Here is a 24,310-nt window from a genome sequence, read left to right as displayed (position 1 = left end):
GGACGGCCCCTCCCCCCCGCGGCCTGCGTCCCGTCGGGCGCCGCGCGAGGTCAGCGCGGGGTCGGCGCGGGTCGGCGAGGTCAGGCGCGGGCGGCTCCGCGGCCCCGACGGGCGCCAGGTAGCGCGGGCCGGTCGCCCCGGGGCGGGGGGGGCGGGGCGGGGCCTCGGGGGCCGCACCCGCCGTCGGGCCGCGACGCCCGCCGGCCGCCGCCTCGCAGCCCGGCTTCGGGGGGGGGGGTTCGGACGCCGCCAGGGGCTCCCGCTGCGCGGCCGCCGGGCACCTGCTGGGGCGGGGGCGTCGTCAGCCCGGGGAGCCTGACGTCACGGCGGGCCTTCGGGGGCGGGGGCGCGGGGGGAGGGGGAGGGGAGGGGGGGGAGGGGAGCGCCCCGGCTCCCAGCCCGCCGCGACCGCCGCCTCCGCTGCGCAGGCAGGATGTACACGCTGCTGTCCGGCCTCTACAAGTACATGTTCCAGAAGGACGAGTACTGCGTCCTGATCCTGGGGCTGGACAATGCGGGCAAGACGGTGGGTGCCCGCCCCCGGCCCTCCCCCTCCGGGCGGCCCCGCCCGCCCCCACGCGCCCCCCGCCCGCCCGGGACGGACACCGGACACCGGGGAAGCCGCCCTCACCTCCCGCGCGCGTCTCTTCGCAGACGTTCCTGGAACAGTCGAAAACCCGCTTTAACAAGAACTACAAGGGAATGAGTCTCTCCAAGATCACGACCACCGTGGGTCTCAACAGTAAGGCCCCCCCCCCCCCCCCCGGGGCGGAGGGCTTGGGGGGCCGCCCGGGCCGCCTCGGGGAGCCCAGAGCCGCCCGTCCCTGGCCTGGCCGGGAGGCGGCGCGTGGCAGCGGGTCCCCAGCCTGTGCTGTCCTCTGTCCTCTCCCCGCAGTCGGCACTGTGGACGTGGGAAAGGCTCGCCTCATGTTTTGGGACCTGGGGGGCCAGGAAGAGCTGCAGTCGCTGTGGGACAAGGTAAGCCGGCCGTGCCCAGGCCGCCCCTCGCACCGCTTCCTCCAGGGACACCCCCGGCCCAGCCTCCCCTCAGCTCCGTCCCCCACTGTGTCCCTGAGGCTCCCCCCAGCCCTGTCCCAGCTCCCCCGTTGCCCCCACCCTCGAGAGCGAGGACCTGCCAGTTCCCTTTTAACTCAGAGATTTGCTTCCGATGAGTACAGGCCGAGACGAGAGGTGTCCAGGAAGCAGGTGCGGGCAGGCAGGAGGCCTGTGGGTGCTGGGCTTCAGCGCCGGGGCCTCCTCCCGGGTTCTCCCTCAGGACCTGTGCTCTGCGGCATCCTCCTCCCCGCCTGGCGACGGTGCCCCTGGAGGCCTAGAGCAGCTGCCTCCCTGACGTCCGGGGCGTGTCCGGGACACCCGTGCACTGTTCTTCCTCCCACATGCCCCCAGCACTGGCTGCCTTGCGTTGGGCGCGTGCAAGCAGAACACACCTAGCCCTGCCCTCGGCCGCCCCTCGGGAGGATCGGTGTGGCTCCGGTGCAGCCCCGCTTCTGGGAGCGCAGGCATGCGCCCTGACCCTTACCAGTCGTCCCCGTGTTTAGAACCGGGTGTCCAGGTCGGGGTTTCTGGTCTGACTGCGGCAGCAGGGACCTTGGTCGTCCTCTAAAGTGTTTTTTTTGTCCTGACTTGTATTGATGAGGCCAGCTTCTGTCCTGTAGCCAGAAGGTCACTAGCAGATTCTCCGGCCAGTTAAGTTGGACCGAGGCGCAGGAGGCCAGGGCTTGCTCTTCTAAACCAAGACCCCCGGGGGTGTGAAACGGGTCCTCACGTCCCATCACAGGCCAGGGTCTGAGGAGCAGACTGTGAGGCGGAGGTCGGGGCAGGATGTGTTAGACGACTAGCACCGGGCGGGGACCTGGGGGGATGTGGGGCTGGGCGGTGAGAAGGGTCAGCCCAGGTCCCGGCGGGCAGGGGGCCACGGGGGCGCTCGTTCCTCAGACCGGCCCCACACTAGGCCGAGCTGACCAGGACTCAGCTGCCGGCTGGGTCACCACCGTGGGCTGCCTGGGGCGGCTGTGATTCGGGGAGGGTGCATTTGGCTTAAAATAGGTGCTGCAGGACCAACGGGTTCATCCCCCCGGTGCACTGCCTGCCATGGGGTTCTGCACCGGTCGCGGCAGCCCATCGCACGTCTGAGTGGGGCACGGCTTCTCCAGGGCTGGCTCTCAGGCAGAGCTGGGGGGGCTTCGAAGCTGGCAGCGTCCCCTCCCCCCCCAGCCACCACTCCTGTCAGCGGTGTGGGTCGTCACGAGGGTCGGAGCCTAGGTCCCTCAGCCCCGCTTCTGCAGTTGACCTCTGGGTCCCTCATGAGCTCCCGCCGAGGGGGCAGGTATCCCTGCTGGGCCGGGGTCTCTGCTGGCCTCTGAACCCACCTGGTGCACGTGCCGAGCAGGCCGTCGGGGGCTGTGACTCAGCAGGTCTCTTGCTGAGCCTTTGGTAAAGGGCTGCCCGGGTGGTGACCACACCAGCCACCCCCTGGCCAGAGCTGTGAGGAGGGCAGCAGAGGCCCTGTGGGTCCCCAGGACGGAGGGAGTAGAGCTCCACGTGCCGCGCCCTGCAGCCTGGCCCCCGCGTCCTCTGTCTGGCGCTGGGACGTGGTTGGGCTTGCTGTCCTTTTGTTCCTGGCAGGTGACCAGTAGCCCTTCCCCACGGCCCCTGCCTTCATCCAGGCTGAGTGCTGCTGCCTGTGGTCTGTCCACGTACCAGCCTAGGCCACAACTTCCCAGCAGATGAGACGTGGACTCCCTGCGCCTGCCCTGGGGGCACTTCTGGCCTCTGCCCTTCCAGGCCACACCAGCAAGACCATCGTGTGGCCGTGGGGAATCAGCGGTGCCATGGGGTCGAGGCAGCCTGCCATGTCCCCGGCCCTGGTCATGCTCAGCCCCAGATGTCCAGCTCCCATCTGTCACCCCCTTCTGGGCCATCACCTGCCAGGGCCAGGCCACACATTGCGGGGGCTGTGGGGTGAGCCTCTCCCTGGGCTTGCTGCCCGCCCCCCGCGGTGCCCCTTCCTGCCGCAGACACCTGCTGTTGGGCCGGCCGGCTCCCAGTTGTCAGCAGCGAGACGTCGTGCTGCTTAGAGCCCCTGCGGCCCTCTGTGCACCCAGGGCGTGGGCTGCAGGAGTGCTTGTGCGCATGTGACTGACTCGCGGCCTGCGGAGCCCAGGGGGCTGCCTGCGTTGGGCCCGCCCCTCCACGAGCCCTGGCTACACCCTGAGGGTTTCCCGGTTGTCAGGGTCTCGGCTCATTGGCCACTCACGCATCCCACCGGTGTCGTGTTGTGTGTAGATGTCCCAGGTTTCTGGGCTCTTGTGGCAGGTGTGGCAAAGCGGCAAAGATGCTGCTGCTTGCCGGATGCGGAGACTTCCGGTCTCTCTTCTGATTGGGGTAGGAAGGGGGCTCCCCCAGTCTGTGGCTGTGCCCCTCGTGCCCCACATTCCAAGGGCCCACTCCTCGCGTGCCCTACTTCACGCATCTGTCTTTCCGTCATTGTCTGCAACAGAACTCTTCCCGGGCCCTGGGCCCTGACGCTACTGCCGTATGTGTGCCCGGGGCTGACCGCTCTGTCCTCAGCCCCACCTGTCCACTTGGTGGCCTTTCTGCGGCTCGTCAGTAGTACGGCCATCAGGCCTGCCATCCGTGCGGGCACATGACCTGGCTGGTGCCCCTCCCTCCACTGCCCTAACTGCACGGGGACCCGCTTAGCTCGGGCTCCTCCAGCTGCCGTCAGGCCAGCAGTCATGGGCAGTTCCCAGGAACAGGTGCTAAAGTGAGATTTGGGGGTGTAGCACCCAGGAAGTGGACAGAGGGTGGTGGCCACCCCCTGCCCAAGGTCAGCAAGCCCTCTCTAAAGGAATCGAGGGCTGCATCGTCCTTTTGCCCCACCTTCCCACTCCCTAAAGGCGCCCCAGGAGGGTCTTCCAGTTGGGGGCTGGCCTTGGGGTGGCCAGGTGCCTGTGGCCCAGCACCCCGCTTTCTGCCCTCCCCAGTACTATGCGGAGTGCCATGGTGTCATCTACGTCATTGATTCCACGGATGAGGAGAGGCTGTCGGAGTCCAAGCGGGCATTCGGTGGGTACGGGGGTTAGGGCTGGGAGGGGGCTGGGGACTTGTCAGGTCCAGTGCACCTGCCTGTGCCCCTGGGGCTGCCCTTGGCTGGAGGTGGGGCCGCACCAGGCAGATGGGACTGTGGCCGCCGCGGCCGCGCACGTGATCGCACCTGCGCAGAAGCCCTCACTGCCCACGTCTGTACCCGCTCCAGAGAAGATGGTGACGAGTGAGGCGCTGGATGGTGTCCCCATCCTCGTGCTGGCCAACAAGCAGGACGTGGAGGTGAGCCTCCCCGCGGGGCGGTCCCCCGCCACCAGGGCAACAGGGGGCCTGCCCCAGACACCCCCGTAGCCACGTTTGTCCCGGGTGTACATGACCTTCCCCAGGTGCGGGCGCCTTCTCCGCACAGGAGGGCAGGGGCGGCTGGAGGCGTGGCGGGGAGACCCTGTGCGCAGGGGGGTCCTGGGGTGGGGGTCTGCTCTGGCCTTGCCCTGCTGCCCCGGGGAGTGCCCCTGCTGGCCCGGCTGTGTCTGCCCCTGGCGTCCTGCGGCCCGCACGCCCGCTCCTCCCCTCCGGAGCCCAGCCCCTGCCAGCAGGACGGCGTCCTGCCCTCAAGGCTTCCCCCCCAGACCTGCCTGTCGATCCCCGACATCAAGACGGCCTTCAGCGACTGCACCTCCAAGATCGGCAGGCGAGACTGCCTGACCCAGGCCTGCTCGGCCCTCACGGGGTGAGTGGGGCCCTCCTCCCCGGGCGGGGGCCCAGCCGGCCCCACCTCACGCCCGCTGTCTCCACAGCAAAGGGGTGCGCGAGGGCATCGAGTGGATGGTCAAGTGCGTCGTGCGGAACGTGCACCGGCCGCCGCGGCAGAGGGACATCACGTAGGCGTGGCTGGTGCCGCGGGTGCCCACAGCTCGTCCTGAGCGCCAGAGGAGCGCTCCTGCCGGCTCCGTGCCTCGGTCCTGGGGCGCGGGCTTGCTTTGCTCTGGGTTTTTTTCATTTGCTTTGTTTTTTCTTTAAGACAAATTTTTCTGTGTCCATAAAAGTGTAGGTATCGGGGCTTCTGCCGAGGGGAGTCGGGGCCCCGACACGACCCCTGCCGAGCTTCCCCGGGGCAGGGGTCCTCCGGGCAGCAGGGGAGGCTGCTGGGCTCCTGACTGTCCCATCTCCGTCCCTGCTGGGCCTGGAGGAGGCGGTGTCCTCAGGCAGGGGGACTGCCGTCGCGGCTGTAGGCCCCTGGGGGTTCTGAGGCCCCAGGAGTCGGCCTGGGAGGCTGTGTCCTCCCCACCCTGGCCTGATGTCACCTTTTGCTCCCCAGCAGGAGGGGAAGGAGGAGTGTCCCCTTTGTGTCTGCTGCTGACCTGGGACCAGTGTGAGGCAGGGGCAGGCTGCGTTCCTGTGGGGCCAGGTGGCTGCTTGGCCTTTGTTCCCAGTGGGGGGATGGGGGGGCGTCCCTGTCCTGTCTGGGAACAAGCTGTCTCGAGACCCACGCCTGGGCCTGTGCCTGCTAACAGGCCCCCAGGTGAGGCTGGTTCCCGGGACGCATCCCCCCCTTGGAACCTGGGCAGTTCCAGACACCGCCCCCCCCGGGACCTGCAGTGGCCTGGGGTCCTGGCTGCAGTCATGAGTCCAATGGGCCAGCACTGGCTGGAGTGTGTCCAGAGCCACAGCGGTCTGGGCTACGCTCCATCGCCCTCCTAACCCCACCCTGGGTTGTGGGTCCCGGCCGTCGGCATGGTGACCGCAGCACAGGGGCCCCTGGGCTGGAGCTGGGGCCTACCTGGGCACCGCCTTCCCGCTTCTGTGGGCGTGGCTGAGCCAGAGCCAGCGACCCAGGTTTGGGGCTGAGGTCCGACCCGCTAGCCTGGCAGCCCCCCCCCCCCCCGACCCCCCGAGGGAACATGGGAGAGTTACTGGGAAAGAGGAGTCAGGACTGGGGCTGGGGAGGCAGCTGCAGGTGAGGTGACTCAGGGGGAGTCATGGGCCACAGGGTGGTTCCCCCCCTCCCAGGGCTCCTCCTGGGATCGGTGCTGGGAGTCCCCCAGCTGCTCTGGAACTGTCCAGCCCTCTTCTGAGACCGTCTTGAGGGGAAAAGCCATGTTTCCCAGAAAGTGCCCAGGAAGCACCGGGGGAGGTGCTTGGCCGCGCCCCTCCTGGGAAATCCCCGGCGGGCGCTGGCGCCGTCCAGCCTGCCCACTCCCCCAAGAGCCCCTGCGCTTGGCGCCACCGCCCTCCACCGTCCTGGCCACAGCTGGAAGGGACACACCTGCTGCCCACTGGGCCTCTCCAGCTGCCCCTCCCGTGGAGGGTCTGTCCGCGTGGGGCGGGTGTAGGGAGCTTGAGCCCGCCCACCCGACGTGCCCGCCGCGCCCCCCCGAGCCCGCCCACCCGACGTGCCCGCCGCGCCCCCCACAGACACGGTTTCACACGACCCCTTTCGCAAAACAGCTTTATAAAAATAAACTTTGTTAGCGCAACAGGAGCCCGGTGGGTCAGCCAAGGTTCCTTCGGTGCCGGGGTGAGGCCCGCGTGGGGCGGGGTGCTCAGTGCGCCCAGAAGCGTGCGCGGACGCTGCGCTCCAGCCCCGGCAGCCTGGCCTCCCGCAGCGCCCGCAGCAGCCGCCCCGCCAGCGCCCCGGCCCGGGCCTCGCGGAGCTCCAGGAGCTGCTGCCGCAGCTTCAGCTGCAGCTCCACGCGGCCCTCCCTCGGTGGCACCGGCCCTGGGGCCTCAGGGCCCGCCAGCGCGTGCCACAGCCGCAGGAACCTCTTGAAGGACAAGTCCTGGAACGCCACGAAGTCGATGAGGGCGCGCTCGCACTCCTCGGCCCCTGCGGGAGGTCAGGACCCAGTAGGAGGGGCCCCAGGGGGCAGGGCTGGGGCCCACTTGGCCAGCGCGTGGCCTCTGGGGAGCAGTGGGCTCCCTGATGGGGCGTGGGGCGTTCACCAGCCTTCCCCCCTCCCCCCGGCTGCTCACCTGGCGCCCCGGGCTCTGCGGTGCTGAGCGGGAAGCCCACGCAGCTGGTACACAGGGCGTCGTGGGAAGGGGAGCCGGGCACGTTGAGGGCGAGGCCCAGGGCCGAGCAGTTGCGGTGCGGCTGGCAGCGCTCCGAGCTGGAGCTGCGGGCCGAGAAGGTGCCGGGGCCGCACGGCTGGCACTGCGTGTTCTGGCTCGGGGTGCCTGGGGCGAGATGTGGGCCGGGGTCAGGGGGACCGTGCCCTCGCTGCAGCCGCTGCCGCCCCCCAGGGCCCGGCCCGCCCACCCACCCACCGGGGACGGTGACGCCGCTGCCGGGCGGGCAGGGCTCGTGCTCCAGGCAGAAGCCGGCGTGCGCGAAGAAGCCGGGCCGGCAGCGGCAGGCGCGGTTGTGGGTGGGCTCGCAGGGCCGCGCCTCCTCCTCGCGCTCCCCGCAGATGACGTTGCAGTAGCGGCAGCGCTCCAGGTAGTTCCAGAACTGCGTGTAGTGGCGCGGGGGGCACGCGCCGCAGGTCGTGGGGCTGTCCCGACGGCACGGCTGCTGCACGAAGGTGCCGGGGGGACACTGGCTGCACACCAGCCACTCCCGCGTCTCCACGTCCCGCCACGGGTAGGTGAGCGCGCCCGTGCCCGCCGCCCAGGGCGCCGCCAGAGCCAGCAGCAGGGCGGACAGCGTCCACGGCGGGGTCAGGGGCGGCGGGGCCCGCCTCTCCCGTGCACACATGGCCGTGACTGGCGGCGGGGACACTGGGACACGCACCGGCCCCAGCCGCCCCGGCAGCCCCTCCCCGGGCCGCCTGCTCCCTACAAGCGCTTTGCTGGTGGCCTTTATGGGGTGGCCAGGCCACACCCCCGGGGGAGGGCTCGCGATGTCCAGGCCCTGCTGGCGGGTTGTCGGCAGCGTCACCACGGCCCCTCCCCCACCAGGAAGCCCCTTGCCCCCGCCTGGCGCCAGGCTGCCTGGGGGTGGAGACCAGGGCCCCAGGGGTGAGCACACCCACCACCAGCCTGGGCAGCCGGGGTGGACGGGTGAACACGGGGCTGTCCCTGTCCCTCCCTGGCCGACCCTGAGGACGCAGGCTGAGCCGCGCAGGACGTGTGTGCACCTGGCAGGAGGGCCCCCCTCCCAGCACCTCACAGCCCTCCGCAAGCCGCGACAGTGTCAGCAACTTTATTACGCGGCCGGTCACCTGATTAAAAGCAGGTCCAGGGCCCCCACGGGGTCCAGAGGGCAGGGCACCGGGGTGCCCCACCTTCCAGTCCTGGTCTCGGGGCTCCACCCACAGTCAGCAGCCAAGGGGGCTTCCCAACCTGCACCTCTCCGCGGACAGCCACCCCGACCCCGAGGCGGCTTGGGGCCTTCCGGGCAGGCCCACACCCCGTGAAGAGCGCATGTCCGGGCTGTGTGTCCTGGAATCGTCCACCTGCCCCGGGGTCTGCGTGCTCACCGGGGCTCTGGCCAGAACACCTGCGCGATGCTCTGCTTCCTGGCGGGGGCGTGGCAGGCCGGGCAGGTCCTAGAGGCCTGTGGACACAGGACAGTGCTGCCCAGCGCCGCCGGCCACCCCCCAGCCCACCGGGTGCCGCAGGGCCCCCGCTGCCAACCTGGAGGAGCCGGCGCCAGCAGGCCCAGCAGCGGTGGAAGTCGCAGGCAGGGCACTGGAAAGGGACCGTGTCCTCCAGCCCGCAGCCCTGGCACGCCAAGCCTGCTGCAAGGGGCGTCTGTGAACGGGCACCGTGGCGGCTGGTCCCCCCACCGCCAGCACGCCCTGCACCCCCAACACCTACCCCACTCGGGCTGTGCGTGCCTGCGCGGGGCGCTGGGGGGCTGCCTGGGAGCCCCCACGTCCCCGACGGGCCTCGGTGGGAAGAAAGCAGAGATCTTGCTCTGGGTGGTCTCCGGCTTCTCTTGCTGGGGGGCGCCTGGAGACAGCGGCCAGTGAGCGCGGGGCGGGGCTGCTCTGCGGTCCACCCTGCGGGCGGGGCCCCAGCCTACCTGGAGGGGTGAGGTCCAGCGGCGTGGTGGGGGCCCCCTCCTGGGGGCCTGACCCGGGCCCTGTGCTTGGGGCAGCCCCTGTGCTTGGGGCAGCCGGGCCCATCAGGTCTGCGCACGTCTGCCGGAAACGCTGCTTGTGGTGAGGTCTCAAGAACATGCTGAACCCTGTGGGGAGCGGGTGGGGCTCAGCCCTGCCTGCCCCCGCCCCCCCGCCGCGGCCCCCGCCCCGCGGCCTCCTCGGCGCCACACACTCTGCAGCAGCGGAAAGTCCTCAGGCCTCGACGTGGTGAGCGCGGCCACCACAGCCACCACCTTCTCCAAGTCATCGTCCCGCTTGTAGGCAGTGAGGGCGGCCAGGAGCTGGCTGCAGCCCGCGGACCCCAGGGCCGTGCGGACGTCGGCCAAGTAGGCGCTGGCGGCAGGCGGGCCTTGCCTCTGTGCGGCGGTGTCTCTCGGCTCCTCCCCGGGCCGGCTGCTGGGGTCTCCTGGAGGGGAGGGGACACGTGGGGCGGGGGGGCCCCCTGGCATCCCAGGGCCTCCGTCACATGGGCTGCCTCCCTCGCCCTGGGATGCAGAACTGGAGCAGCCCCCACCCGCGAGATCCTCCCCGCCAGCCGCCGTGGGCTGTTCCTGGCCTGGCCTGAAGCTCCAGGGGCTGCTACCTGCAGGCGCCGGCCCGGAGAGCAGGTGTGGTCCGCCCTGGTTCAGGTGCTGCCCGGGGTCCAGCTGCCTGGCCACCCCCTGGGACAGGGTCAGCTTTAAGTCACACTCCCTGCTTCCTGGAAGGACATGGACACATGTGGAGCCACCCAGCTGGTCCCGAGGCCTGGCATGCTCCCCGGGGAGGAGGCAGGTCCAGGGGACACAGACAGACCCACAAGACCTATGGGACCACAGCAGGGGCACCCGGACCCGCAGGGACCGGCTCAGAGAGGCCCCAGTGGACCTCAAGCCCAGAGAAGACGGGCGACTCAGGCTGGAGGGTCCCCGCCCGGGAGGTCGAGCATCCTCCTAAGCCAGGCCCCCGCAACACCAGGCCGCAGAGTCCGTGCTCAGGGCCAGCTGTCTGCTAACCACGGGGACAGGGGCTCCCAAGGGTGGAGGCGCAGGGCGCACCCCGGGTGGGTGTGGGAGGGGCCTCCAGGACAGGACCCCCGCATGTGGGCCACCCCAGGGGCCCCGGGGGCACGCGCCTCCCCCGCCAGCGGAGCTCCACCCAGCTGCCCTGCAGGGCCGACCCCGCACCCCTGCACCCAGGGCCCAGCGCTGGCCTGCTCACCCCTGGGGGCCGGGGCCGCCGCCCGCCGCTGCGGAAGACTGTGCTCGGGCTGGTAGCCGCAGCTGCGGCCTGTCCGCTGCACGCAGGCCTCCTCGAACCGCTGCTTGTGGTGTGGCCGCACAAACTGGTAGAAGCCTGTTGGGAGGGCGTCTGGCCTGCAGGAGCGCCCCGTGCCGAGCACCCCACCTCCCCAGGGGCCAGGACAAGCGCGGAGCCTGGTGCCCCCCGGGACGGGCGACCCCCCGAGCCAGCGCACCTTGGAGCAGGCCGTGCTTCTTGGGGTCCTCGGCAAAGAGAGGGCCGAGGCAGGCCAGCAGCGCCTCGAAGTCGTCGGAGCCCTTGTAGTCCTGCAGGGCCCTGGTGAAGGTGTCAAAGCTGGCCTGGCTCAGCGCCTGCTTCACGGCCACCATGTACAGCTTGGCCCTGCCCGCCTGCGTCTCGGCTGCCGGCCCCTCCTGCCGGGCACAGGGCCAGGCCGTTCAGGTGGGGCCGCTGCTGCTACCGCGGGCCTGGGGCGGGGGGTGGCTCCAGCTGGGGACGGCCATGCCCCTCGGGAACAGCAGAGGCAGCCCGGGCTCAGAGGACAGCCAGCCCAGGGGAAGGGGGACGTCTGGGTGGAGGGGGACGTCAAGCCCGCAGGCCTCGCCCCGGACCACCGGCCAGGAAGCCCGGGAAGCACACAGGACGGCCGCAGCCTCCCGCGTCCCCGTCCAGCACAGCCCGATGCCAAGGCCCCTGGCGCCCTGCCCACCTCCAGACGGCACCAGCCGCCCTGCCCTGGGCACCGCCCGTTTCTTCCCAGAAGCCCAGGATGATGGACGAAGGCAAGTGGTACACGGGGCTTTCCAGGGCTTTCCTGGCTCGGGCCCTCCGTGCCCTTAAACGCTTTCATCTCAGGGAAGGCGGACCCTCCCCACGCTTGGCACGTCCCACGCGGCACCAGGAGCCCAGCGCGGCCCGGACAAGCTGGCCCGATGCAGGCCCCACATCCAAGCAGCCTCCGGCCGGGCCCTGCCTTCAGTCGGCTGGACCGTCGTGCCGTCCGCGAAGCGCGGTCCCATTAAAGCACGACAAAGTGGAAGGCCCAGGGCTGGGCCCAAGCGTGCGGGACTGCAAGCACGGGGCACGCAGGTGGGAGGCGCCGTGGGGCCGGGGTCAGGCACGCACGCCGCAGGGGCGCTGAGCTGCTGAAACGCCCTTCAGGTCGTCGGGCCCTGTGCGGTGGGCGCTTGGCAGCAGCCCGAGCCCCGGTCGGAGGGGCCTGGAGCTCACGACAGCCTGAAACGACGCTCCTTTAAACATTCGAGGCCCACGCGGGTGGGGGGGCGCAGGCGTCGGACAGCCCAGGGCGTGGGGCCACGCTGTGCCCCTGGGAGGGCAGCGAGGAGGCCCTGCCACACACCCCGCGCACTGGGGGCCGCACGCCTGTACCTCCTGCCCCCACCGGGCGTGCGTGCGGGCGGTTCACGTACCTGACGGTCACCCAGCACCCTGATCTTCCTCCGCCCCGCTCTCTGCTCCTGGGCCGCCCTCTTCTCACGTGGGACGGACGAGGTGGGGAGGTGTAGTGCCTGAGGGGGACAGGCTGTGGTCCGGCCAGGCCCTCAGCGCCCCCAGAGCCCGTGATGCACCACTGGGCCCACAGGCGGGGGGAGTTCCCTTGTGGCTCGCAGGCTCAGGGATACTGCATCCATGGCCAGGGTGGGGGTCGCTGTGGCAGCGGGGCTCCCCAGGGCCCAGGGAGTGGGACAGGCAGGGGTGGGCATGTGCCCAGGGCTGTGCAGGGTATGGGGTGCGGGGTGCAGGCCCCGGGGCGCAGGGAGCCCTCCTGCCGCACAGCTTGGGCTCCCACAGGTCTAGCCTCTGGCCCTGCGGCAGCTCCCGAAGGGCGCCCAGGGGTGCACGGGGACAGCGGCCGCCCGGAGGTTTCCAGGAGGGAGCACAGATGTGTCCCAGGCCACGTGCTGGAGTCTGGGGGTGTGTGTCTGGGCCCCGCACCTGCTCCTCCCCGGGGGGGGCCTTGTCCCCAGGCCCCCCGGCCAGCTGCTCGCTGTGTTCTAGGGCGGCCAGCAGTCCCACAGGCCTCCGCGGGGCGAGGCCCAGCTCCTGCTCATACTCCACACACAGGCTGCTCTCGGTGTCCCTGGCAGCCGGCGACCCTGCGGGAGCACAGACCTCACCCGCAGAGCCCACGGGGGCGCGGGAGGCGGGAGGGGAAGGGGCGGGCCAGGCCCCCAGCGGCACGCAGCCCCGCCCAGCCGTGTCACCCGGGCACACGTACCCGTGGGTGTCCGCCTCAGGCTGGGGACGTGCACGTCCAGACTCTTGGCCTTCCTGGTGGAGAGGGGCCCAGGCAACGCGGCCACCACGGCAGCAGCGGCTCCCTCACCCAAACTTGGGGCAGCAAGCAGGGGGGCGGGCACAGGCATCTGGACAGTCACAAGGAGGTTGGGTCCTGCACAGACCCTTCCCCGCAGGGCGGCGGGCACAGGGCGCAGCCAGCTGGGCTCGAAGGACTCACAGTGTTCTGAGCCACGCGGAAGAACTGGGCCACGTCGCGGATGACAGGGCCGAAGTTGTCGTACACCCTGACGTGGGGGCGCACCCAGGAGGGCAGCTGGGCCCTGGCGTCCACGTGGGCGAACCTGGAGGGCGCCGGCTGTCAGCTCGGGGCCCAACACCCCCCAGCCCCCAGCCCCAGCTCCCACTCGCTGAGCGAAGGACCAGCACCCGGCTGGCACCCGCCAGGCTAAGCACAAGGGTCTCGGTGAGCAGAGGGGAGCCACACCTGTGGTCACAGAGGAAGATGGCCCCGTAGTCATGGCGATGACGGATCACCCGCCCGATGGCCTGGTTCACAGCTCTGGACGCCTGCTGCCGGTACCACTCGTGCCCGGAGAGGAGCTACGGGAGGCTCGGTCACGGGGGGCTCCAGCGCTTCCTACCCTCCACACACAAGCCTGTGCCCCCGCCTGGCCCCCCACCCACCGCAGCCCTCACCCGACCTCCTGGCCCCCCACCTGGCGCCCTGGCCCCCACCCGACCCCCAGGCCCACTCTGGCCCTCACCTGGCCCCCTGGGCCCCTGTGGTTCTTTATCTCGTCTAGGAACTGCATCTTGAGGACAACCCGGGGGTCCATGCGTGGGGGGTACGGCAGGCCCGTGATGATCACACCTCGGCCATTCATGTCTGCGAAGTCCAGCCCCTCGCTGGCCTGGGGACAGTGGGCACCCTTGTCCCCGTCCGCCCATGCCGAGACCCTCCCGGGCACAGGTGTCCATGTGCGGGCGGGGAGGGCTGCCTCCCACCCGGGAGCTCTCGTTCCCAGGAGCCCAGAGCGGCGCCCACTCCCAGGGCCTAGACCCAGCGCCTCCGGGAGGGCTGCCGGGGAAGGCCGTGGATCCGGGGCCTGGGGGCCGCACCGCCCCTCCCACCACGTCGCAGCCCCCAAGTCAGAGCTGCGAGCTTCCTCCCACAAAGGCCCAGCCGGGGAAGATGGGAGCGTGGGCCCCCGCGGGGCAGCCTCACCTTCCCCCGGCACACGGCCAGGAAAGTGGCCCCAGTGGAGCCGGGACAGGCGACTCGTGCGTAGTAGGCGTCCACCACCTGGCGGGAGACGGCGCTCAGCCCCTCCGTCTGTGGGAGCGACACCCCGGGTCTCGTCCCGAGGTGAGGGGCCGTCCGGCTGGGGGAGCCAGCAGGCCGAGCCTCCGCAGGGCGCGGGTGCCCAGGCCGACCCAGGGCCTGCTCAGAAAGCTCCGGGGCCCCGCCCACCCCCGAGGGACGGCTCAGCACCCTCCCCGGGCCCCAGCCCCGAGCCACACCTCGGAGAAGCCGCCTTTGTTCCGCGGCTCCACGAACACGGGCTTCAGCGCCTCCAGCTTCCCGGCCGAGTCGTGGGTCTGTGACGAGACACAGGCAAGGGGGCGCCCGGCCCGCGGTCAGAGACGGTGCGTGTGGCCCCGCCGGCCCTACTGCGCGCCCCAGCCCAGGACGCACCCGCCAGAACTGCAGGCTCCTCTCCAGGACGGGGTAGGACGGGAAGAAGACCAGGAGCCCGTGGGGGACCACGCGGGCGATGTTGCCTGCAGGCCACGGCTTCGTCAGCAAGAGGGCCTCACGGGGGCTGCGGGCAGGGGCCCGCCCTGGGGATGGGGCGCCCGCCGGGAGGAGCCGGGGCCCCCCGCGCACTCACCTAGCGCCTTACCCAGGGAGGACAGGCACGCCTCCGAAAACCTGCGCAAAGCCAGAGCCCCGCGTCACCAGGGTCCTCACCAGGGTCCCCACCAGGGTCCCGGCAGAGGCAGAGGCAGAGGCAGAGGCACGCAGCCCGCCCCCCGCCCCCCAGGCCCCTACCGCTTGTCAAAGGCAGAGCTCAGCTGGGCTCCGTCGGGGCCTCTGGAGACGATGCCCACCCAGATCTGCTGCTGGTGGATGACGTGTGGGTTCTCCAGGCAGACTGGGAAAGGGCTGGGGGCAGGGCGGCCCTGTGAGGTCCTGAGCCCAGCACCCTCAAGCCAGGGCTGGCCTGGGCCCCGCACCCGCAGCCGCCCGGGGCCGCCCTTACATCTGCATCTCCAGGGCAAAGGAGGACACGGGGGCCAGCGTGCCGCTGGTGAGGATGACGGTGCGGACGCCCTGCTGCACCAGCTGCCGCATGCTGTGGCCGGGGCTGAAGCACCAGTAGCTCAGCACCTTCCCTAGGGGAGGAGGGGGAGGCTCGGGGTCTGGGGGGCCCTGCTCCCTCCCTCCCTCGGGCGTGCTGGGAGCGCAGGGAGACCCAGAGTGGGGGGGCCAGGGGCGGAGAGCACCGCCAACCCCAACCCAGACTTGGGCCGAGGCGGACACGTGGCCCGGGGCACCACGGCTGCGTCACAGGCCCTGGCCCCCGCTCGCAAACCACCCAGCAGGAGCCCACGCGCCCTGGCAGGCAGGACCGGAGGCGGCGTCACAAGCAAGGAGGCAGGGGGGGCCTCCTGCTGAGGACGCTCCCACAGCACAGGAGTCACGGGTCAGACGTGTTTCCCATAAAAAGCAAACCAGTTTCTGGGGCCAAAGAAGCCTTTTCCACCCACGGGTCGGGATCGGCCCTGTGACAGGCGGGGGCGTAGGGGCGGGGAGCTGCCCCCCTCCGTGCAGAGGCCTGGGGCCAGGGCCGGCCCTCCCGTCGCTCACGCACATCCTAGCTTCTCGGTAAGCTCAGCCATGAACCAACTTCCTACAAACGCCCAACCCCGGCAGCGGCGATTTCTGAGAACTCACGCTCGCGGGCGTGAGAACTCGGGACGCCGTGCCCCCGGCGCCCTGGCTGTGTCCGTGTCCCCCGGGGACAGCACCGCAGTGAGGTGAGGCCTCGGGCGCTGGCGCAAATTGCTTCCTGTGACCTCACAAACACCACGGAGGGGTGCATGGGTCTCCCCGCCTCCCCCGGAAGCTGCTTCCTGCTGACAGGCCAGGTGACCTGCCCTAGCCCCGTTCCCGGCCCTGCTTTTCCTGGGGAAGCGTGTGGTCCCAAGTGACCTGCAGCCAGCAGCTGTGGAAGGGCCGGGCCCGGAACACAGGAGGCGGGGGCAGGCCACGGGGCCGGCTGAGGAGTGGCCCCCTGACCTCGGACCCAGCGCCCCGGGGGCGTCCTACAAACCCCACTCTAAAGGCCAGGCTGCAAGGGGTGCTCAACCCTGCGTGCGGTGGCCAGGACACTCGCCGGGGCTGGACGCCGCGGACACACACCTCGGCCAGGGCAGGCCAGCTTCACACCAAAAGCCACAGGGGGCCCAGCACAGACCCATCCTCGTGTCACGAGCAGCCTCAGCTCTAGGACACAGGGAAGCAGGTGAGCCCAGGGACGAAGGGCTAGGCCTGACCCCACAGGGGGGTCGGGGCAACAGAGCCAGCACCTGAGGAACCGGGTGGGCCCGGACAGTGGCCTCGCCAGAGCCCGCCCCGCCCGCGTCCACCCGGTGGGATGGCGGGAAAGCAGCACCCCTGCGCCGACGAGCACGCGCCCCGGCCTTCCTGTGGGCTGACCCCTCATGGATCGGTCCCCGGAGGCGTGAGGGGCCGGGCTGTACCCGGGCTCAGTGGACGCCCAGCAGGTGCTCGGAGGTCTGTCTCCAACGGCCGCGTGGGGGGTGAGCTGTGAGGTTCCCCGAGCAGGCCGCGCTCAGAAACCCACCACTGGACACGGCGCCGTGCGGGGGCGAGCAGGGCTGTGTTCCAGGCCCCGGCCCCCGGCCCCCCGGCCCCCGGGCCCCCCGCATGCCTGGCTTTCTGGCAGCCGTGCTGCTCCAGGCATCCGACCGAGGACCCTTCCTGTGGTGACCAGCATCAGGGTGGATGTGAACCTGGATGGACAGAATGGACAGTGTCCAGACCCAGCCCAGGAGTCCCTCGCCCTGGAGAGAGCCCCCACCTCGTAGGACGGGAGGCCCCCACCCACACCCCCACCTCGTAGGACGGGAGGCCCCCACCCAGAGCCCCCACCTTGTAGGACTGACAGGCCCCAGGCCCCCCCAAGGAGCCGGGCGTGCCCTCGGCAGGGTCTGCACTGAACACGATCTGGAGAGCAGACGTGAAAACATGGTGAGCAGGACGCAGCCCCCCCAGGACACATGCCCATCCCCTTGCCCAGCGCTGAGCGGTCGGCATCCCGGGTGGGGACCTCCTGCTGAGGGTGGGGGCGCACGCCGCCTGGCCTCCCAGCAGTCCCCCCTGCCGCCATCCTGCAGGCCCCTCCTGGTCCGCACGCTCCCCCCAGGGGCAAGTCCGCGGCAGGTGGGGACCCGAGAAGGACCTGGTTCAGCCCCCAAGTAAAAGGATAAAAATCATCCCTGATCCAAGTACAGAGAACTACACTCTAGCCAAGGCGACCAGCCGAGGAGAAGCAGCAAGCGGGTAAATCGTGGACGGAGCACGAAGGCAGAGACGCCAGACACCAGACTGCCCGACTCCGGAGCCAGCAAAGCCAGGTGACAGGCGGTTAGGGCCGAGGAGGAGACGGCACCGAAGCAGACGCATCAACGAGTGAAGAGGGGGCGCCCGTGCTGCCTGGTGCCTGGGCCTGCGGTGCCCGGGGATCAGGGGCCAGCCCAGTGGCTGAGCCCGTCTCATGCCCCCTCGGTGCCCCCCGTCCCTCCAAGGCCCGCCTCCTGCGGTCCCCGGGCTCGGTCAGCAGCAGACCCCCTGCTCACACGACTTCGCGGGGATCTGGATTTGGGGAAGTGCAAGGCTCTCCCACCGGCGGGGGGGCCCCCAGGCAGCCCTTCGGGTATTCACCACAGGCTGCCCCGCTGAGGTCCCAGGGCTGGCCCAGTGCGCCCCCCTGCCCACGGGAGCCAGCTGTGGGATGAGGGATGAGCCGCCGCCCAGTCCCACTCCATCCAGCTGGAACAGACACAGCAGAGCAAGCAGCAGGCCCGCAGGCAGCACCGGGCAGGAGGGGACACGGAGTCATCTGCTAGGCCCTCTTAGGGCAGCTGCCACAGGAAACCCCAAACCCTCAGGGTGACGGGTGCTTGGGCTCAGTGAGGCTGTGGGGGAGAATCCTGTGGCATGGACAGGCCCTCTGGGGAGGAGGGGGCGCTGCCCGGGACGGGGTGAGGGCCGGGGCCGCAGGGCTGGCCTGGAGCAGGGCATGGCAGGAGGGGGCAGCAGAGCACAGGGCCGGCTCCCCTGCAGGGGCCGAGAAAAGGCACTGGGAACGGGGAGCACAAACGCAGGGCCCGGCGGGGGCCGTGGCTGCAGCGCGGTGGCAGGCTGGGCGCCTGCTGTCCCCTCGCAGAAGTGCTGGGATGACGCCGGCCCACACCTCACACTCAGGACACGCCCCCGCCTCCGCCCCCACCCCCCGGGCCGGGCAGGGTGCCTCCGGGGAAGAGGAAGTGCACTCCACGGGCTGCTGGCTCCAAGCACCTTGGCCTTGCCCCAAGTCTGGAGCCAGTAGAAGCTCCAGGCCCCCCTCCACGGCCCTCGGGAAGGGAAACGCCGCACCTTCGCCGCAGGCCCGTCCCTACCTGGATGATGTCCGACAGCTTCTGCAAGCCTGCTGTGTTGCTGAACAGCCCCGTGCCTGTGGGAGCAGCAGCCGCTGGCCGTCCACGCCCCACCAGGGGAGGCTCCGACCCCCACCCCCGGGAGCCACGAGCAAGCTCAGCCTCAACCCGGCATTGCTGTGGGGCGTGCCCCCGGGGAGCAGCTCCCACGCTGCCCCCAGAACATCTCCGGAGTCAGCGGGAGGAGAAAAGAGGCCCTGTGCTCCAGTACGGCTGGGCCTGCCTGCCCACCCCCAGGGCCCGGGAGCCCAGAACGCCGGTCACCCAAGAGAACGAGACCCCACCCAGTAGAAGTGGGCCCGTAGGGCAGCCTCGGGGTGCAAACAGGATGTGGGGGCTCAGCACCAAGGTTCACTGACCCACCAGGTCCCTCAGCACTCTTCCTTTAAAGGCCCGACCAAGAAACGGAAAGCTGGGCTGTGCTTTACAAAACAGACGCCCGTCCAACAGCGCTGATGCCCCAGTGTCACCGCCGGAGAGGGAGGTCTGGGGGGGACGCTCCTCTCGGGGATGCAGGAGGCTCTGGCCCTGAGTCAAGGCCTAGCACCCCGCAGGCTGCAGGGCAGGCTGGGGACTCACGTCCTGCCAGGTGCTGAATGATCTGGTCCAGGGAGTCGAGGATGCAGCCTTTGGTCTGAAACGTTATCTGGGCCTCCGCGAACAGCTCGAAGATGTAGCTGTGGGAGAATGGGCCTCATGCGGGGCGCCAGCCAGCGGCCTTATATTCCCCGCAGTCGGACACGAGCGCCAAGGGCTCCAGAGTTGGCCGAACCCAGAGGTGAGAGAGACATGAGCACTGAGGAGAAGGCCGGGCCCCCACGGCGTTGTGGGAGGCAGTGAAGCCTGCCGTCTGGGCCGTGGAGGGGTGGGTGGGGCGGGCCAAGCAGCCTGGCTCCTCTGGGAAGCAAGTGGAGCCCTGTGAGGCTCCGAGCACAGCAGCCGGGCTCGGGGAGGAGGCAGGCAGCGGTGCTCCAGCACATTATAGAATTCCCCAGACCCCCAGAACCCGAGCCTGGATCCCAGCACGGCTGCCAGCTGCACCCGGAGGAGGGCCACAACCAGCCCCAGACCATGACCTTTGGGAAAGAACCCCAGCTGCCCCGGGCTGCTGAGACCGCAGCCCCGCGCCCTGGTCAGAGCCACCGGGGCTCCCGAGGCCGGAAGGGGCAGCTGGGAGGAAGAGGCGTCTCAGCGTAAAGGGCCGGCCCAGAGGGGGCGGCGGGGACAGGGGCCCTGCCTGCACGCGCACTGGCCCTAGGCCCCAACACCCTAGTACAAAGCCTCTCATGGGCCACTGAAACCAAATCAGACCTCACAGGCGTGCGGGCGGGGCCGGGGGCAGGGGGCCCACCGTAGGGAGCGCTGCGCACGCCCTGCCCCTTACCTCCCTGGCTTGGTGACGCCGCTGTGGTCCCCAGGCAGCTCGACAGCATCGATGGCCGCCTCCAGGCGCAGCAGGATCACTGTGGGGAGGGGGTCATGAGGGGCGGCCCGCCTAGCCACGGGCGTTGGGGGAGGCCAGCACTCACTCTTGAGCTTTGCGAGGTCTTCCAGCTCCATGTGCAGCCCTGGGAAAGCAGCAAATGCGTGGTCACGTCCCACTTCTGCCAACCGCGTCCCCACGAGCCAGGACTCTGGCTGGATTCCCGCCTGTGTCCCCAAGTAGGCGAGGCACAGAGATAACCACGGACAAGAGGATCCGACATCCCTGCAGCCCGATCATGGGCCGGAGGCAGCAGGGTGAGCTCAGGGGATGTCTCAGCGCGAGGGACACGCGGTGGCACGCTCACGCACGTGGGCGCACTCCCCAGCCCTGATCACCGGAGACCCAGGACGACCGACCCAGCCACAGGGCCCCCCCCCCCCCCCCCCCGCCCACGGGTCCTGAGAGACCATCTCCCGCGACAAGGAACCAGGGCTCCTGGGAAACGCGGCTGATGGCAGGTCTGGGGCAGGACACGCAAGCGAGTGAGCAATGTCCCGACTCCCCGTCAGCCTGGCAGGGCCATGGAACATCTGCAGAGGGGCCCGAGCTCAGCAACGGGACCGAGGCTGTCGTCTGCGTTTAGACACGAGTACCACCGACGACATTAAACGCTCTCCTCCTCAGGGGACAAGGGACCAATCACACAAGTCAGGGATAAATTCAAACTCCCAAATCCAAAAACGGGCAAAATATCAAGCATCTATCCGCCTTTTCCTGTGAGAACGGTGTCACCGAGTAACAGCCGAGGTGAGAGCACCTCGACGAAGTCACCCCCCCAATAAACCGAGCAGTGCAGGGGGCACACGACCCTCTGTCAATGCCCTGGTGACCACCGGGTCTCAGCACCGAGCGCAACGGTGTTCCCGTCGCCACGGCGAGAACCTGCCGCCCGGAGACGCCTCCGGAGACGAAGTGCGGTGACTGAAGCCACCCCATCTGCGGCTCCACCAGGTCGGTGGCTGGAGCGAAGCAGGGCGCGTGGCCACGGCAGGTCTCTCCTTCCTGGGACCCGCCTGCCACCCGCAGAAGCTAAGGGACGGTGGCCACACCCTTGCCGACACTGGTCACTGCCCATCAGCCTGGCAGCAGCCGTGCCACTGGGCCTACAGGGCGTCGCTCGGCGCTCAGACCTGCGTCTCCACGTGCGCACTGACCCCTTGCGTCTACTCTGAAGCGCCTGTTCCTACTTTTTGTCCATTTTTAACGGGACTGTCTTTTCTTTGAGTAGTAAGAGTTTCCTGTGTGTTTTGGATGAAAATTCCTTATCAGATACGTGATCCACAAAAAAGACCTGCCGTCCTCTGGCCAGTCCTTCCGCTGTCCCGGTGGCATCTCCGAAGCCTAACAGTTGGACTGTGATGACGTCGGGCGTCTCTCTTTCCTTTGTGCTTCTCAGCCAGCAGCACTTGTTCCTTCCTTAAAGGTTTTTCCATATTTATTCGTCACCTCCACCCCCACCCGGGAGGTCACCCCAGAGAGCACACGTCACACGCTCCACTGACCGAGCCGGCCAGCCGTCCCCACGGCATCACTTCTGAGGCCACAGCCCGGGGAGCGACACCGGGGTGAGCGAGCCCCAGGCAGGGGTTGCCGAGTGCAAGCCGCCGGGGCCATGCTGAGCAGCCCCTTCCGGGGGACGGGGTAGGAAGGAGGCGAACCGTGACCGGGGAAGAACCCGACACAAACAGCCGACAGCGACAGTCCTCAGCCACACACGGGGAGCGTAGGGCGCGACAAGAACCGTGCTGGACCCGTGCTTCTCCCAAATCCCAGAGCCCGGGGAACCCACGAGGAAACAGTTGCCTCCCAACGAAGGCACATGCCACCAAAGGCCCTGGCGACCCTCCAACTATGGGCTTTAGCAAGAGCTCACGGACCAGAGCAGGCCGAGGGGACATGCCTGGTGCGGGCTTTCCTGGCGCAGAACAAGGACGTCACTGGAAAACCAAGCACCGGCAGCCACTGTGCGCCCGCCGGGATGGCCATTTCCAACACAAAATGCGTGAAGACAGTGCTCACGCCCACTTCGGAGAGGAGCAAGTCGAAAGCATCCCGGGGCCGTGTCGCTCGAGGGCCTGGCGCTCCAAGTCAGCAGGCGCCACGCAGGGCCCAGGCTTCGGCAGCCCGCCCCCGCCCCCCCACCCCCCCCCAGCCGGGACCAGCCGACGGGGCGGGCGCCCGGGCCCCGGGCCGAGCTGCCGGCATCACCAGGCAAGTGCTGCGGCAGCAGACCCGGATGCGGGCCGTCGCCTTGAGGGAGGCAGGCGGCCCTGGGGGGCGCTCTCCGGGGGGCAGGCCCGTGTGCAGCGCAGAAGCAAGCGTGAACAAAATATGCGCATGTCTGCTCCTGCGTGGGACAAACGCAGCCAAGCAAGAATAAGCCGGAAACCAGGAAGACACTTCGCGGCCTCCAGAACCACACAGAGGTTTCCAGTGCCCAAGAAAACCGAAGCAACAGAATCAATGAGGACAAACACTGAATAAGAAATGACCCTAAAAGGACAGCGCAGCCACGGGGCGGGGGGGCAACAGGGACTCGTGAGCCTGGTCTCCCGACCAGCACTCGGACGCACGCGCTCTGGGGAGCAGCTTGCCTTGTCACGGCCGGGGAGCTGCTGTACACAGCTGCCTGCATGTCCCAGGGCGGACGGAGCACAAGAGACGCCAAGGAAAGCGGGACCACGGTTCTCCCAGCAGGGGAAGCACGGAATCGCCACCACGGGGGAACGAGCGCGGCGCTGGACGGGACAGCAGGGTGTGCAGGGCACCCCATGCTGCGCGGGAGAGCTAGCCGCTCCCACAGGCCCAGACGCAAGGGGCGTGGGGGTGAGACTCAGCGCTTCATAAACATCAAGCAGTCCTTAATTCTGGGGGGAGGGGGTCGCCCACGGATGCCACAGATTGCTCAGGACTTACTGATGGAGGAACAGTAACCTCACAGGGGACAATGGTGGCAGTTGTCACCTAAGGGAATAATCCAAGTCAGCACCCCCAACCATGCGGCAGATGGGCTGTGCCTCCGGGGACACCTGTCAAAGGTGCACACAACCTGAACAGAATCTACAACACCTCACACATGCCCACAGTGCAGGACACTCAGCAGCACAGTAACTAAGCTTCATCCTCAAAAGCGTCTATTCCAAGGAAGAGGACACCTGAGACTCTGTCCAGGTCACAGCTCCAAGGCCGCAGAGATACGGCGACGGGGGGGCTCCCAGAGCACGTCCTCTGAGGGTGCCTCTGGCTATGATGAGGACAACCAGAGACACTCTAAGGTGCCCGGCCAGTCACGCAGGGGCTTCCCATCAGACCAGGGCACTGTGGCCACACAGCACGTCCTTGCTCTTGGGACACACACGCCAGGACACAGTCAAAGGAAGGGTGCAGGGCAGCCCGGGTGGCGCAGAGGTTTAGCGCCGCCTGCAGCCCGGGGTGTGATCCTGGAGACCCGGGATCGAGTCCCACGTCGGGCTCCCTGCATGGAGCCTGCTTCTCCCTCTGCCTGTGTCTCTGCCTCTCTCTCTCCCTCTCTCTCTCTCTCTCTGTCTGAATGAATGAATGAATGAATGAATGAATGAATAAATAAATAAATAAATAAATAAATAAATAAATAAATAAATAACAAAGGAAGGGTACAGAAAAAGAGATTATCTGTCCGTGGAGAAAGGAGACTACCAAGTGAGACTCTGGGTGGACAAGTCACACCTTCAAGTTAGCTGTAAGCTGGAAATTATTTTATTCTACTTATTTTTAAAATATTTACTTATTTACGTATCTCAGAGAAAAAGCCAGATGCACATGCTCACGCACAAGAGCTCACTGTGGGCTCCATCCCACAACCAGAGGTCACGACCCGAGCAGGAATCAAGAGCTGGATGCCTCACCGACTGAGCCACCCAGATCGTAGTTTTAAAATAAAAGTTGTCTTAAAAATATTTCAGAATAATAAAAAAAAAAAAAAATTTTTCAGAATAAGATACGAGACATGAAACAATATAAATGAGATTTTCAAACACTCAGAAATGAAGTGACAACTCAAACAGAATTAGGAGAAAAATGAAAACTTATTTTACAAACGAAGGTCAAATTAGGGGGAAGAGAAAAGCCAGAGCAGCGGGAGGGGAAGGAGCACCTCTGTTAGAGGTCGGGGAAGAGTAGCAAAAGGACTTGCAGTGGTCAAGTTCTGCAGCCGGGGGCGGAGACCGCGCGTGCGGCCCCGCGAGGGTCCCCGCAGCCTGGAGCCGGCGCTGTGCCCGCGGCCTGGATCGCCCCCAGACTGAAGGCACCCTGGAGACCACATGGTCAAAGAACGCACCATAGGCTGGACATCGGCCCAGAAACGTCAACTCTGAAACATTCTACACAATGACTGGTGACAGGGCTTCAGAGAAAAGAAAATTCCTAAAAGAACATATGGCTTCTAAAAGGAGTTTTTCAAGATACAGGGTTTAAGGAA

General features: G+C 68.4%; 3 protein-coding genes and 1 long non-coding RNA gene across 17 annotated transcripts in view; 2 read left to right on the top strand and 2 right to left on the bottom strand.

Annotated features, from left to right (window-relative positions):
• Window positions 1–28: 28 nt before the first annotated feature.
• ARFRP1 (ADP ribosylation factor related protein 1) lies at window positions 29–6,545 on the top strand. Of its 5 annotated transcripts, none has more exons than XM_038572894.1 (8): window positions 29–118; window positions 429–526; window positions 655–742; window positions 896–978; window positions 4,008–4,089; window positions 4,280–4,350; window positions 4,698–4,798; window positions 4,866–6,545. In XM_038572894.1, the coding sequence occupies exons 2-8, from the start codon at window positions 434–436 to the stop codon at window positions 4,951–4,953; spliced, it is 606 nt and encodes a 201-aa protein (XP_038428822.1). In that variant the 5' UTR covers window positions 29–118; window positions 429–433; the 3' UTR covers window positions 4,954–6,545. The 5 variants fall into 5 exon arrangements, with proteins under 5 accessions (XP_038428822.1, XP_038428819.1, XP_038428823.1 ...); XM_038572891.1 differs by having other exon boundaries at window positions 4,685–4,798; XM_038572895.1 differs by having other exon boundaries at window positions 45–118; window positions 433–526.
• On the bottom strand, window positions 6,504–8,056 carry TNFRSF6B (TNF receptor superfamily member 6b). Its single transcript, XM_038572890.1, has 3 exons — window positions 7,336–8,056; window positions 7,042–7,245; window positions 6,504–6,895 (listed from the first exon to the last, which is right to left on the bottom strand). Exons 1-3 carry the CDS (start codon window positions 7,763–7,765, stop codon window positions 6,612–6,614), a joined length of 918 nt encoding a protein of 305 aa, XP_038428818.1. The 5' UTR covers window positions 7,766–8,056; the 3' UTR covers window positions 6,504–6,611.
• A 140-nt stretch (window positions 8,057–8,196) lies between these two features.
• Window positions 8,197–24,310, bottom strand: part of RTEL1 (regulator of telomere elongation helicase 1) — a 28,778-nt gene continuing 12,664 nt past the window's right edge. For 5 of the 10 annotated variants that reach the window (XM_038572880.1, XM_038572886.1, XM_038572882.1 and 2 more), the window contains 27 exons: window positions 19,898–19,936; window positions 19,753–19,831; window positions 18,948–19,045; window positions 18,330–18,385; window positions 16,801–16,875; window positions 16,580–16,661; window positions 16,048–16,131; window positions 14,885–15,017; window positions 14,674–14,787; window positions 14,513–14,553; window positions 14,317–14,402; window positions 14,142–14,219; window positions 13,846–13,923; window positions 13,385–13,531; window positions 13,105–13,220; window positions 12,838–12,961; window positions 12,598–12,745; window positions 12,315–12,475; window positions 11,789–11,887; window positions 10,573–10,771; window positions 10,317–10,451; window positions 9,700–9,816; window positions 9,289–9,522; window positions 9,038–9,202; window positions 8,830–8,964; window positions 8,647–8,750; window positions 8,197–8,566 (listed from right to left, as the gene is read on the bottom strand). In XM_038572880.1, the coding sequence (XP_038428808.1) occupies window positions 8,486–8,566; window positions 8,647–8,750; window positions 8,830–8,964; window positions 9,038–9,202; window positions 9,289–9,522; window positions 9,700–9,816; window positions 10,317–10,451; window positions 10,573–10,771; window positions 11,789–11,887; window positions 12,315–12,475; window positions 12,598–12,745; window positions 12,838–12,961; window positions 13,105–13,220; window positions 13,385–13,531; window positions 13,846–13,923; window positions 14,142–14,219; window positions 14,317–14,402; window positions 14,513–14,553; window positions 14,674–14,787; window positions 14,885–15,017; window positions 16,048–16,131; window positions 16,580–16,661; window positions 16,801–16,875; window positions 18,330–18,385; window positions 18,948–19,045; window positions 19,753–19,831; window positions 19,898–19,936 (3,008 nt within the window). In that variant the 3' untranslated portion in view covers window positions 8,197–8,485. The remainder of the gene's footprint in view (window positions 8,567–8,646; window positions 8,751–8,829; window positions 8,965–9,037; window positions 9,203–9,288; window positions 9,523–9,699; window positions 9,817–10,316; window positions 10,452–10,572; window positions 10,772–11,788; window positions 11,888–12,314; window positions 12,476–12,597; window positions 12,746–12,837; window positions 12,962–13,104; window positions 13,221–13,384; window positions 13,532–13,845; window positions 13,924–14,141; window positions 14,220–14,316; window positions 14,403–14,512; window positions 14,554–14,673; window positions 14,788–14,884; window positions 15,018–16,047; window positions 16,132–16,579; window positions 16,662–16,800; window positions 16,876–18,329; window positions 18,386–18,947; window positions 19,046–19,752; window positions 19,832–19,897; window positions 19,937–24,310) is intronic. The other 5 variants (XM_038572885.1, XM_038572888.1, XM_038572889.1 and 2 more) reach the window with 3 other exon arrangements.
• LOC119865740 lies at window positions 16,576–23,362 on the top strand. Its single transcript, XR_005378122.1, has 3 exons — window positions 16,576–16,899; window positions 17,158–20,108; window positions 20,364–23,362. It is a non-coding gene; the product is annotated as an uncharacterized LOC119865740 (long non-coding RNA).

The sequence above is a fragment of the Canis lupus genome, chromosome 24 (assembly GCF_011100685.1).
Source record: "Canis lupus familiaris isolate Mischka breed German Shepherd chromosome 24, alternate assembly UU_Cfam_GSD_1.0, whole genome shotgun sequence".
NCBI lineage: Eukaryota > Metazoa > Chordata > Mammalia > Carnivora > Canidae > Canis > Canis lupus.
The sequence above is the reverse complement of the archived record's forward strand: the minus strand, read 5'-3'. Positions and strand labels throughout refer to the sequence as shown.

Excerpts from the sequence above, each read along its gene's own strand:
- ARFRP1 (XM_038572891.1), top strand. The coding sequence starts at position 434 with ATGTACACGCTGCTGTCCGGCCTCTACAAGTACATGTTCCAGAAGGAC. Across the intron at positions 4,351-4,684 it reads CCAACAAGCAGGACGTGGAG|GCTTCCCCCCCAGACCTGCC; the intron begins GTGAGCCTCCCC and ends CCTGCCCTCAAG. Across the intron at positions 4,799-4,865 it reads GCCTGCTCGGCCCTCACGGG|CAAAGGGGTGCGCGAGGGCA; the intron begins GTGAGTGGGGCC and ends CTGTCTCCACAG.
- TNFRSF6B (XM_038572890.1), bottom strand. The coding sequence starts at position 7,765 with ATGTGTGCACGGGAGAGGCGGGCCCCGCCGCCCCTGACCCCGCCGTGG. Across the intron at positions 7,246-7,335 it reads CAGCGGCGTCACCGTCCCCG|GCACCCCGAGCCAGAACACG; the intron begins GTGGGTGGGTGG and ends ATCTCGCCCCAG. Across the intron at positions 6,896-7,041 it reads CGCAGAGCCCGGGGCGCCAG|GGGCCGAGGAGTGCGAGCGC; the intron begins GTGAGCAGCCGG and ends GACCTCCCGCAG.